The sequence below is a fragment of the Pan paniscus genome, chromosome 5 (assembly GCF_029289425.2).
Source record: "Pan paniscus chromosome 5, NHGRI_mPanPan1-v2.0_pri, whole genome shotgun sequence".
Classification (NCBI taxonomy): Eukaryota; Metazoa; Chordata; class Mammalia; order Primates; family Hominidae; genus Pan; species Pan paniscus.
The window spans coordinates 103,985,496-103,999,097 of record NC_073254.2 but is presented as its reverse complement, the minus strand read 5'-3'; the positions used below and the strand labels follow the sequence as shown (position 1 = coordinate 103,999,097).

The window sequence follows — 13,602 nt, the reverse complement described above, 5'->3', positions numbered from 1 at the left end:
GATACCATCTCACACCAGTTAGAATGGCGATCATTAAAAAGTCAGGAAACAACAGGTGCTGGAGAGGATGTGGAGAAATAGGAACACTTTTACTGTTAGTGAGACTGTAAACTGGTTCAACCATTGTGGAAGTCAGTGTGGCAATTCCTCAGAGATCTAGAACTAGAATTACCATTTGACCCAGCCATCCCATTACTGGGTATATACCCAAAGGATTATAAATCATGCTGCTATAAAGACATATGCACATGTATGTTTATTGTGGCACTATTCACAATAGCAAAGACTTGGAACCAACAATGATAGACTGGATTAAGAAAATGTGGCACCTATACACCATGGAATACTATGCAGCCATAAAAAAGGATGAGCTCATGTCCTTTGTAGGGACATGGATGAAGCTGGAAACCATCATTCTCAGCAAACTATCGCAAGGACAAAAAACCAAACGCCGCATGTTCTCACTCATAGGTGGGAATTGAACAATGAGAACACATGGACACAGGAAGGGGAACATCACACACCGGGGCCTGTTGTGAGGTAGGGGGAGGGGGGAGGGATAGCATTAGGAGATATACCTAATGATAAATTATGAGTTAATGGGTGCAGCACACCAAAATGGCACATGTATACATATGTAACAAACCTGCACATTGTGCACATGTACCCTAAAACTTAAAGTATAATAAAAAATAAAAAAGAAAATGGAACTCACACACTGTTGTTGGGAATGTAAATTAGTACAACCATTATGGAAAACAGTATGGAGATTTCTCAAAAAACTAAAATATTAATAGAACTACCATAGCAATCCCACTATTGGGTATCTATCCAAAGTAAAATAAGTCATTACATCAAAGAGATACCTGCATTTGCATGTTTACTGCAGCATCATTCACAATAGCAAAAATATGGAATCCACCTAAGTGTCCACAAACAAGGAATGGATAAATAAAGAAAATGTGTTATAATATATGCATACAATGGAATACTATTTGGCCATAAAAAAGAATGAAATTATGTCACTAGCAGCAACATGGAAGGAACTGGAGATCATTACATCAAGTGAAATACACAGACACAGAAAGACAAATACTGCATGTTTTCACTCATAGGAGCTACAAAATTTGATCTCATTGACATAGAGAATAGAATGATAGACATCAGAGGCAGGGAAGGGTGCAAAGCAAGATGCATGTTGGGAATATTTACCCTGATATATTCTTTTAGGACCTCACATGCCAGGCTAATGAGTGTAAATGTACTTCCCTGTCAGGGGTGAGCCACTGAGAGTTGCAGAGCAAGGTACTAAGATGATTGTCTTTAAGAAATCTAATCTAGCTGTCATGTTACCTAAATTGGTAATGAAGGTAAAGATATCAAGACAGTATTAAAATAATATGGCTACAGTGGGTGAACTAAGGTAGTGGGAAGGGAGAAAAAGACAGAGCATAGGATTTGGCCAGTGATTGGATACTGGGGCACAAGGAGAGATGAAAAAGATTACTCCGGGAATTCAAGCCCCTATTACAAGAAACAGGAAACAGAAGGAAAAAGAGGAAAGAAAATTACTTGATATTATTTGAGGGCATAATGAGTTGAAGTATAGGGCATTAAATTGCCTATCAGGTATTTGGAAATGCAAGATAAGAGGTCAGCAGTGGGATAAAAACAGAAATAGGACAATAAGGAAATTACTATTATTTGTGCAGCTAAAATACTGGGCACAAGTAAATTCTCATATTGAAAAATGCAAGCGTCACTGTAGTTTCTAGTTTACTTCTGTGGTGAGCAAGTCATAAATAATTAAACATCACTGGTCTTATTAAAGCCAAAAAGAATGCAATCTAATTGTTCTGAATCTAGCAATCTAGTAAATATTGTTTTAAATACTAGAAAACTTAACAATATAGCACTTCTTGTGAATTCTCCAAAACAAGCTTTCCTTAAATAAGGTCTATATGACCTCATAACACTCAAGAACAGAAATAAGACTAGACTTTATTGGAGATTCTTCTTGTGGCACAGTACATTCAACATTAGGAGGTTACAAGGCAGATTCAAGAGAAAAGTATAGCAGGTAAGTTTTTAGGCAAATGTTCCTAAACCTTTCTATTTAGCTTGCATTGCTAGATAACAAATACCAGGCCAGGCGCAATGGCTCACACCTATAATCCCAGCATTTAGGGCAGCTGAGGCAGGCAGAGTACTTAAGGCCAAGAGTTCAAGACCAGCCTGGTCAACGTGGCGAAACCCCATCTCTACTAAAAATACAAAAATTAGCCAGGCGAGATGGCACACTCCTGTAATCTCAGCTACTCGGGAGGCTAAGGCACAAGAACTGCTTGAACCTGGGAGGCGCAGGTTGCAGTGATCCAAGATCACACCACTGCACTCCAGCCTGGGGGACAGAGTGAGACTCTGTCTCATAGATACACAGACAGACAGCAGGCAGGCAGACAGACAGAAAGCAAATACCAAATAACAATGGGAACTTGCCTTAAAACAGCAATAAAAACCTTCCAAAGAGAATGCTGTTATGACCAAGAGTAAACATGACTCTTCTCCAACCCAGGAAGAACATTAACAGCAAATGAGATCCTGCCATTTAAGCAAATGCACCTAAGTGCTCTCAAACACAATGGACCCTTGAACAACACAGGTTTGAACTGCAACCGAGTCCATTTACATATGGGTTTACTTCTACCTTTGACACTTCAAGACAGAAAGACAAACCCTCCCTATTTCTCCTCCTCCTCCTCAGCCTACTCAAGATGAAGATGAGGATGAAGACCTTCATGATGATCCACTTCCACTTAAGGAATAGTAAATATATTTTCTCTTCCTTATGATTTTCTTAATAGCATTTTCTTTTCTTTAGCTTACTTTATTGTAAGAATATAGTATATAATGCATATAACATACATATATATGTTAATTGACTGTTTATGTTATAAGTAAGGCTTCTGGTCAACAGTAGGCTGTTAGTAGTTAAGTTTTTGGGAAGTTAAAAGTTATACATGAATTTTCTACTGCATGGGAGAGTGAGGGTGTTGGCACCCCTAATCCCTGTATTGTTCAAAGGTCAACTATATAAAACAAATTCTATTTCTGGCAACATGGTCAAAAAACAAGTCCTAAAATGGATGAGAAAATAGGAAGAACAGAAATCAAATTATATTTGATCAAAAAAACAGCTATAATATAACCCAACCTGATTCAGGTATCTCGAATGATAAAAATCCAATATTACAACATGGTTAATCATCATTAAAATACAAAATAAAGCATATATGAGACAAAGGCAAATTTCTATCTTTCTAAAGACTGTTGTCTCAGAATAACAGTTCGGCAAACTGAGAGTAATCAACATTCTGCATAACTTTAAAATAGTTTAAGAGCTAATGCTAGTTTTTAGTAAATATAAGGGGGAAAGTGACTAATTTAAATATCTTTTGAGATAACCTATACAGAATCTCTGCCATCATGCTAGGAAAAATAAGTTTCTATTCATTAATCACCGTCGGCTAACTTTCTACATGACATGCAAATTCAGTATATAGCAGTAGGCTGAATATATAGCAATCCCTAGGTGACAAAGGACTAACAGAAAAGAAGCTAAGTTACTTGTTTAAAGTGATTCAGCAAGTTAGCAGCGGATCCCAATGTTCCTTCTTTCAATTGTCACTACCTCCCATAAGCCGATCATTATCAAAACTAATCAAGACTGAATAAACACTTACCAACACAAGAGGCAGCGAACACTTAAGAGAAGACCCCTAGACACAGATTTGAAACATCTCTAAAATTTTAATAACTCAAAGGGCAAATTAAATGAACAGCTGCTACTTGTGAGCATCTTCCCACACTTCAAAATTCAAGCCAATGCATCTGGGATTTATGCAACTATTTTCTTTCTTTCTACAAATGTCACACTGATAAATCTAAGAGTACTCTTCCACTGGAATACTTTGGTTACTTTCAGCACATCTTACCTGATCAAAAAGTTCAGTACCATCTGATCCTGCTGCTCTCATTAGTTCATCTTCTCCACCAGGATGATACTCCATATAAGGGCTGACATTATAAACGAAACCTGTATCAAAGCAAGCAGAAATAATATCCTAAATGAACTTCTCAAAAATTGTAAAACTTGTAAGTTTCAATAAATCTTTCCAAATACATTCCATTTAATTAATCACTGTTATTTCAAAGTATCAAGAACTAACTGTAAAGGATCTGAGATTTCATCACACTTGCAAGCAAACAACTTAACCTGCCACTTTCATGGGTCCTGGCAGATAACAAGAGACTCCTAGGTCAGAGACAAAGAAGAGTTTAGCACTCACATCAATAGCAGTAGTCAGAATATAAACATTTGTGTCAGTTCACTGAACCCTAATTCACAAGAGTGCTATGTGAAGAGGGCCAGGTAACACCTGTACACTTAATGCGCTGCATTACAGAAGAGGAACTCTGAGCTCAGGAAACTGGAATCTTTTATAAGCATGCCTGCCCTTGTTCCTGAGGGAGATATTTATTATACAGAAGAGTAAGCAAAGCTGTCCTTTCTTCTAGAGGGAGACACTAACATTCAAGGTTGTTCACAATGCAAATATCCTTTAAAAGATTGTACAAAAAGACAGTGCCTCTACTCTCAAGACATGCAAAAATGCAAAAGAAAATTGTCTCCCAACACAAAGAAATGAAATACTGTGTATATAATTTTTGAAAGTACACACATGCACACAGAGAGAGAGAGAGAGAGAGGAAGAGAGAGAGAGAAAGTGACTACTACACAGACATAACATTTCCATATTGCCCTGGTAGAAGAATCTGATGAAAAAAGAATCAAGCTCTAATCCACGTTTCTGATCATTTCAGCAAAGGTTAAGCAATGGTGACCAGTTAGGCACACTCTGTGAAAAGGAAGCCCAACTCTTCTCCAAGTTGTTATTCAGAATTTAATCATTTTGTCTTCTCCAAATATTTCTTTCATCTATTCAACTGTTATTTATTTTTATCTTTTAAGAAAGAGGAATAGGGAACAACAAAGACAAAATATCTCAATGCACAGCTCTCCCAAGGAAGTAAGTTGCTTTTTCATTCTTGAAAACTAGACAGATACCAGACAAATCTAGCCCTAAAGACGTCATGAAAGTGCAATAACAACGACTGGTTTTTTTTAAATATCCAGGACTATTTCCTCTTTATATGATGACTTCCATGAATTTAAATAACCTCAGATAACTTAAAATGTTCATCCTATATAATAATCTTGGAAGAAAACAAGAGGTTGGATTTCAGACCCAAGAAAAGTACTGCAGTTTTTTGACCAGCTATATTTTAGAAAATAACCAAACAGTCCAGATTTCTTTATAAAGTCTCTTAAAGGTAAGCACAAAAGGAAGTAAATTCACAGAATTTCTTTCAGCAGCATTCCAAATAAGTCTGAACAAAACTAGTTAAGTTCCCTCTTTTTCCTTCCCCATATGCCTAGAGTCCCACAAGATTTAGAAGAATTTTTTCCCATTGTTTAATGCTCCAAAATCCAGAGACCAAAAACGTGAGTGGTAATGATTAGGATCAGAATTATTCCCAATAGGCTTTTTAAGACAGAGGATGCCTCCCAAACAAGAGTTCCAAACTTTCTCTACAATCAAGTCCTGACTGGAGTTGTACAGTTTCTCAAGAACAAGAAATCTACAACCCATGATCATTTGTGATGGAATTCCATGAGTTTCAGCAACCATCTTTTCTGGTAGCTTAAACAGCTATCCATGATGAGCACATAAAGCCTAAAACATTCCATACATGTTCTCTGCTAACCTGCTAGCCCTTTACATTGACCCTTATACTGTCACAATCTTATCTTTCTTTCTGATAGGGGCTAGGATCACTCCGTGGACGTGAGTAGTATCCCATGCTTTCCAGACGAAAAAAACTAGGAATGTCTATCCCTTACCACAAGGAATTCACACTGTTAAATAGTGTCTCAGTCCAAGATGCTTTAGATCAAAAAGCACTTGGCTGTGTTAGTAATTTGCTAATTATGAAACTTAAACCTAGCCCCAAAACAGAACAGGTGCATTTCTTCTGATTCAGAGGCTCTTCTTTGCTCTTTCTCTCCTTCCTTATCTCCCTTTTTCTCCTTCTCAAAAGTATTTGTGAACAACTAAAAACTTGGACCCCTGGATGTGGCAGAGAAATACAAACATAAAAAAACAAACTTTATGCTTTTTCTTCGTGCTTTATTATACAGGTGTACCTCAGAGATATTGCAGGTTTGGTTCCAGACCACTGCAGTAAAGCAAATAAAGCAAGTCACACTAATGTTTTGGTTTCCCAGTGCATATGAAAGTTATGTTTGGCCAGGTATGGTAGCTTATGCCTGTAATCCCAGTAGTTTGGGAGGCCGAGGCAGGAGGATTGCTTCATGCTAGGAGTTCAAGACCAGTCTGGGCAACATAGTGAGATCCTGTCTCTACAAAAAAACCCTAAAAATTAGCCAGGCATGGTGGAGTGTGCCTGTAGTCCCCCTGCTACTTGGGAGGCTGAGGTGGGCGGATCGCTTGAACACAGAAGTTTGAGGCTGCAGTGAGCCATGATCATGCCACTGCACTCCAGCCAGAAAAAACAGTGAGGCCCTGTCTCTAAAATAAATAACAGTTATGTTTATGCTATATTGTTGTCTATTAAGTGTGCAATAACATTATGTCTAAGACAATAATGTACATACCTTTATTAAATATACTTTGATAAAAATGCTAATATCACCTGAGTCTTAACTGAGTTAAACGTTTTGCTGGTGAAGTGTCTTACCTTGATGTTGATGGTTGCTGACCGATCAGCATGTTGGGTGCTTAAGGCTGAGGTGGCAGTGGCAATTTCTTAAAATAAGTTGACAGTAAAGTTTGCCATTCAACTGACTTGACCTTTCATGAGAGATTTATCTGTAGCATGCCATGTTGTCTAATAGCATTTTACTCACAGTAGAAGTGCTCCCAAAATTGATGTCAATCCTCTCAAACCCTGCTGTTGTTTTACGAACTAAGTGTATGTAATATTCTAAATCCTTTGTTGTCATTTCAACAATGTTCACAGTATCTTCCACCAAGAGTAGATTCCATCTCAAGAACCACTCTCTTTGCTCATCCCTAAGAAGCTACTCTTCATCCATTCAAGTTTTATCACGCAGCAATTTCAGTCACATCTTTGGGTTCCACTTCTAATTCTAGTTTTCTAGCTGTTGTCACATCTACAGTGACTTCCTCCACTCGAGTCTTGAACCCTTCAAAGTTACCCATGAGGGCTGGAATCACCTTCTTCCAAACTCCTGTTAATGTTGATACTTTGTTCTCTCCTCATAAATCACAAATGTTCTTAATGGCATCTAGAATGGTGAATCTTTTGCAGAAGATTTTCAATCTACTTTTCCCAGATCCATCAGAGGAATCACTATCTACGGCAGTCATAGCCTTATAAAATGTATTTCTTAAATAATAAAACTTGAAAATCAAGATGGCTCCTGGATTGATGGGCTGCAGGATGGATGCCGTGTTAGAAGGTGATATAGTTTGTATATCTGTCCCAGCCCAAATCTCATGTTGAATTGTAATCCTCAATGCTGGAGGTGGGGCCTGGTGGAAGTTGTCTGGATCATGGGGGCAGATCTCTCATGGCTTGGTGCTGTCTTCATGAGAGTTCTGAAGAATCTGGTCATTTAAAAGTGTGTGGCACCTCCACCCCTCCTCTTTCTTTTTCTTGCTTCTGCTTTTGCTATGTGATGTGCCTGCTCCTGCTTTGCCTTCTGTCATGAGTTAAAGCTCTCTAAGACTTCTCCAAGAAGCCGATGCCAGCACTGTTTCCTGTATAGCTTGCAGAACCATGAGCCAATTAAACCTCTTTTCTTTATATATTACCTAGTCTCAGTCGCAGGTATTTATTTACAGCAATGCAAGAACAGCTTAATAGAGAAGGCATGACGTACACTGCTATCAGACCTCTTGGGTGACCAGTTGCATTGTCAATGAGTAGTAATTTGAAAAGAAACTTTTTTAAAGAGCAGTAGGTCTCAACATTGAGCTTAAAATATTCAGTAAACCATGCTATAAACACTGAGGTACTGTCATCCAAGCTTTGTTGTCCCATTTATAGAGCACAGGCAGGGTAGACTTAGCATAATTCTCTAGGGCCCTAGGATTCTTGGAATGGTAAATGGACACTGACTTCAAGTCACCAGCTGCATTAGGCCTTAACAAGAGAGTCAGACTGTCAGACTGTCCTTTGAAGCTTTGAAGCCAGGCATCCCCTCTCTAGCTGTGAAATTCCTATGTGGCATCTTCAGCCAATAGAAGACTATTTAATCTACATGGAAAATGTGTTGTTTCGTGTATTCAACTACCTCACTGATCTTAGCTAGATCTTCTAGATAACTTGCTGCAGCTTCTGCATCAGCATTTGATGCTTCACATTGCACTTTTAAGTTATGAAGGTGGCTTATTTCCTTAAACCTCATGAACCAACCTTTGCTAGTTTCTAACTCTTCTTCCACAGCTTCCTCACCTCTCTCAGCCTTCCTAGAATTGCAGACAGTTAGCATTCTGCTCTAAATCAGTTTTGGCTTAAGAGAATGTTGTGGCTGGTTTAATCTGTCCACACCACTAAAGCTTTCTCCATATCACCAATAAGGTTGTTTTGCTTTCTTATATCATTCGTATGCTTACTGGGATAGCACTTTTAATTTCCTCCAATAACTTTTCCTTTGCATTCACAGCTTAGCTAACTGTGTGGCACTAGTGGCATAGCTTTCAGCCTTTTTCAGCTTTCAACATGCCTTCCTCACTAAGCTTAATCGTTTCTAGTTTTTTATTTGAAGTGACAGATATACAACATTTCCTTCACTTGGAACACTCAGAGGCCAATGTAGGGATATTAATTGTCCTAATTTCAATATTGTTGGGTCTCAGGGAATGGAGTGGCCCAAGAAGAAGGTGAGACAGGAATTGTCAGTCAGGGGAGTAGTGAGAACATATACATTTGTCCATTCAGTTTACCATCTCATATGGGCTCGATTTGTGGCACTCCAAAACTATTACAATGGTAACATCAAGATCACAGATCATCATAAGAGATACAATAATAATGAAAAAGTTTGCAAGAACTATCAAAGTGTGACACAGAGACATGAAGTGAGCACATGCTCTTGGGAAAATGGTGCCAAAAAGTTGTTAGACACAGAGTTGCCACGAATCTTCAATTTGTAAAAAATCCATTACCTGCAAGGTACAATAAAGTGAAGCACAATAAAACAAGGTATGCCTGTACTCTATTTGTACTATATATGGCTTCTAGAAATAAAATCTCTCATGTGTAAGGTTCTAGCCTTCTATGAGTTCCACCTGGTTTTTAGAAACTAATTTTGAAACCATCTAAATTTTCCAGTGATGCAATTTTATTAAGTTATTCCCACATCTCTAATTGCTCTGGTCTGGCAGATCTGAGCATCCAATTACTCACTAAATATAAATAAATAATAATTATGGGCCAGCAGATATAATCTCAAATTGATACTAGGCTATTAGTGAGTTCTGCAAAACCTAAATCCTAATAATAACGTTAAGAGCAAAAATGGGCTTAAACAGATTCATGAAACACCAATCCTCCATGGTGCAAAACTGGACTGTAAATAAGGACTCCTGGTCACAATCCAACTGGTATTTTTAGATCACTGACATGGGTGCTCTTCAGTGGCAAAGGGGGGATTTAGGGAGAATATCTATCTATCCATCCATCTACCCATCCATCCATCCATCTATCCATTCACCCACCCACCCATCCCCTCCTTTATGCTGATACTTTATTTTTGTGTGTGTTTTGTTTTTTAAACTCTAACTAGGAACAGACCCAAAAAAGGACTGACTGAGAACTGTTCAGAAGAGCCACTTATTAAAACTAAAATACAACGGTTGTATTAGGAAGGTATACTCCAATGTTTAAATAAATCATTTTTAAATGCCCTAGCAATATTAGGGGTACACCGTATAGCTAATTCATCATAGCAGAGAGGCAGCACAATTTAAAACACATATTCAGAACAATAACTACACTGAGTTTCTCTAGGCAATGTACTGGTAGTACCTGTTCTTAATATCTTTTCATACTAAATTACCTGTTTTGTGTTATATCTGGAATTCTGAGCTCTCAAACAAGTTCTCTGAATAAAAATTACCCATTTTAAAATTACCATTTAGTACTTTGTGTTGTCAGAAATGTAAACTTCAAAATCACAGAATGATAGTCTTAAAGACTAGGAGAACTTTAAGGCAATTTTTAGCCTCATCCAGCACAGGCTTTATCTCTATATCTTACAGACAAAGCATCATCCAGCAACTGCTTGAACAGATCCAGTGCCTAGTAGCTCACCACTTTTTTAAAAAGCTCAGTTCAAGGATATCATTTTTATACCTAAAAACGAATATTGCCTTTTTATACGGAAAGAATTCTTTCAATCTTGAAAGACACTGCCTATAGTTTTTCATTTGTGCATTTTATATTTATTTGTTTTCAATTTAACCCCAATTGCCTCTGATAAAGACTGTGGGCATCCTACAATAAAATATTTAAATTCAAGTTTGTGAAAGTCTGTGTGTAAAAACTTAAAAACCCACAACAAAATGTGTATTAGAAAAGAAAGTATACCAATTGTCTAACCTCACTAACAGCGTTACTGTGAGCATTTAATATAGTCCTGAACTTCCTAGCAGCCAAAGCCAACAGAGGCACTAGTAACAGTGGTCTCATTATCTAATTTTAAAAATTATTAAAAATAAAACAAAGAAGACTTGCTAGCTCATTAGTTCTTTAAAAGGGAGTAACTCTTGATATTGTGAAGAATTATGAGTCCTCATAAAGGGAACACTAACCACATAACAGATATTACAATTTAACAGTACACAGAAACATCCTTACATGGCATTACTCCCATCCACCCTACCCCTAGGTAACCACTAGTCTACCTTCTGTCTCTATAGATTTGCATATTCTGGACATTTCATACAAATGGGATCATACAATATGTGGTCTTTGTGACTAACTTCTTTCAGGTAGTATAGTGCCTTCAAGATGCATCCATAATGTTGCATGTATCAGTATTTTTTCTTTTTAGGGATGGATAATATTTCTTCTATGGATATACCACATTTTATTTATTTATCAGTGGATGAGCATTTGAGCTGGTTCCACTTTGCTATTGTTTAAATATTTGTCCCCTCTAAAGTTCATGTGGAAATATAATCCCCAATGTGGCAGTACTGAATGGTAGGGCCTTTAAGCGATTGGGTCATCAGGGCAGATTCATGAATTAATGGATTAGTGGGTTCATGGGAGTAGGACTGGTGGCTTTACGAAAAGAGGAAGAGAGAACTGAGCTTGCATGCTCAGCCCCCTTACCATGGGATGCCCTATACTGCATCGGGACTCTGCAGGGAGTCCCCACCAGCAAGAAGGCTCTCACAAGATGTGGCCTGTTGACCTTGGACTTCTCAGCCTCTATAACTGTAAGAAATAAATTCCTTGTCTTTATGAATTTCCCAGTTTCAGGTATTCCGTTATAAGCAGCAGAAAATGAACTAAGGCACAGTTTTTGGCTATCATGAAGAATGTTGCTATTAACATTCATGTACACGTTTTTGTGTGGACTTATATTTTCGTTTCTCTTGAGTATATACAACTAAAAGTAAATTTGGTGGGTCACAGAGTAATCTATATTTAACCTTTTGAGGCACTGCCAGACTGTTTTCCATTCTTACCAGCAATAGTTAGAGGTTCCAATTTCAGAGAGCTCTTTTTTAGTCACTATTCCAACTCTCCACAGAGAAGAAAAGCCATCTATAAAATCTGAATCACATCACAAATAGCTCAGAAGACCGAATTCAGAACTGGATTACAGCATGCTCCAACTTAATCTCACACCCAGCTCTATATGATAGGGTTTGGTTAAAGGTAGTACAATGTAAGATTAAAGCAACATTTTATACCTACTAATCTATCTTCCAGATGAAGTTCCCACAAATTTTCAGGTTAGGTAACCATACTTGTGAACCATAACGGCTCACCAATAAGGAGTGAACTGTATCATCATGGTTCAGGCCACACATCCACTAATTAATAATTTTTCATTTCTTCTTTGTTTACTTCTGAAAGTCAGAGAGTCTCAAAATATGGTCTAGGGACTCCTGAGGGAGCTTAAGACCTTTTTGATGGCTCAAGGTCAAAAATTCTTCATAGTAATACCAAGATGTTATTTGTCTTTTTCTATTCTCATTCTTTCACAAGTGTAACATTTTCAAGATACTACATGACAAATAAGATAGAATATCGAAGATGCCATGAGAATACAGTCGTCATCTATTAAGCCACACATTAAAGATATTTGCCAAAATGTAAAACAATGCTACTTTTCTATTTTTCATAAACATAGGTACTATTTATAACATAGTGGGCTCATTATTTGTAAAATTATTTTTAAAATATTCTTTACATTTCTTAATTTTTGAAAGATAAATATCAATAGATATGTCCTAAACAATAGTCCTTGGAGTCTTCAACAATTTTTAAAAGAGTAAAGATATTTTAAGACCAAAAAGTTTGAGAACCACTGCTTTAAGTAAAAGCGGTATTTCCGTAATAAGATTAAAAAATAATTTTGGGTTTTGAAATTCAAACAAATATTTAATTCCAAAAGCCCCACATTATATTCATTCAACAAAAATTCATTTAATGCCTATCACGTATATACCAAATATTATGCCAGTATACTGTAGCATTCTTGCAATTATTCACCACTGTTCATTTCCTGTCTATAAAATAAACGAGGAGAAAGGATGTGTTCACACGATAAAATTATGGCATATTTCACTGTATTGAAATGCACAGGTCGATTGTCACAATTACTGTGACTACTTTGCCATCTTGTGTTCAGTAATGAAATTGCACATTATTGTAATTACTTCCTGTCGACTGCTGAGGAAAGGTGTTAAAATATGCAACTGTAGTTAAGGATTTTAATTCTACCCCTCAATTCTATCAATGTTAGCTTCATGCCTTTTGAATCTTTTCTATCACAGGCATAAACAGTTTTCCTAATGAAATGACCCTTTTTATCATTATAAAATGTCTATACCTCTGGTAAGATTCTTTGCCTCATAATCCTTTTGATCAGATACTAATATAGTCCAACCAATAATAAAATTTACTAGCTGGATAGCATACTTTTTCCCAAACATTTACGTTTAGCCTATTTGTGTTTTTAAAGTATATCTCTTATAGACATCATGTAGTCAGGTCTTGATAATACATACATCTACACATGGGTGCACACAAAGAGATAATCTCTATATTATCTATAATCAAGATAATTATCAATAGATAATTATTATGATTACATGATAGATAATTATTATAAACTATCATTTATAATAGTTTTAATTAGAGTGCTCAATTCATTTACACTTAATTATTAATATGGGAGATTTTACTAATCTCCCTCCCAGCCCCAAGTTTTCTGTTATATGGCTCTGTTTCTCTTTCCCTGCCTTCTTT

At 36.9% G+C, this 13,602-nt stretch overlaps 1 protein-coding gene across 34 annotated transcripts in view; it reads right to left on the bottom strand.

Annotated features, from left to right (window-relative positions):
* LOC100977566 (cytochrome b5 reductase 4) overlaps window positions 1–13,602 on the bottom strand; it is a 173,723-nt gene that overhangs the window by 129,554 nt on the left and 30,567 nt on the right. For all 34 annotated transcript variants that reach the window (XR_008625693.2, XR_008625689.2, XR_008625692.2 and 31 more), the window contains exon 3: window positions 3,996–4,096. Coding sequence is in view for 3 of the 34 variants with exons in the window: in XM_055113928.2 (XP_054969903.2) it covers window positions 3,996–4,096 (101 nt within the window). In the remaining 31 variants the exon portion in view is untranslated. The remainder of the gene's footprint in view (window positions 1–3,995; window positions 4,097–13,602) is intronic.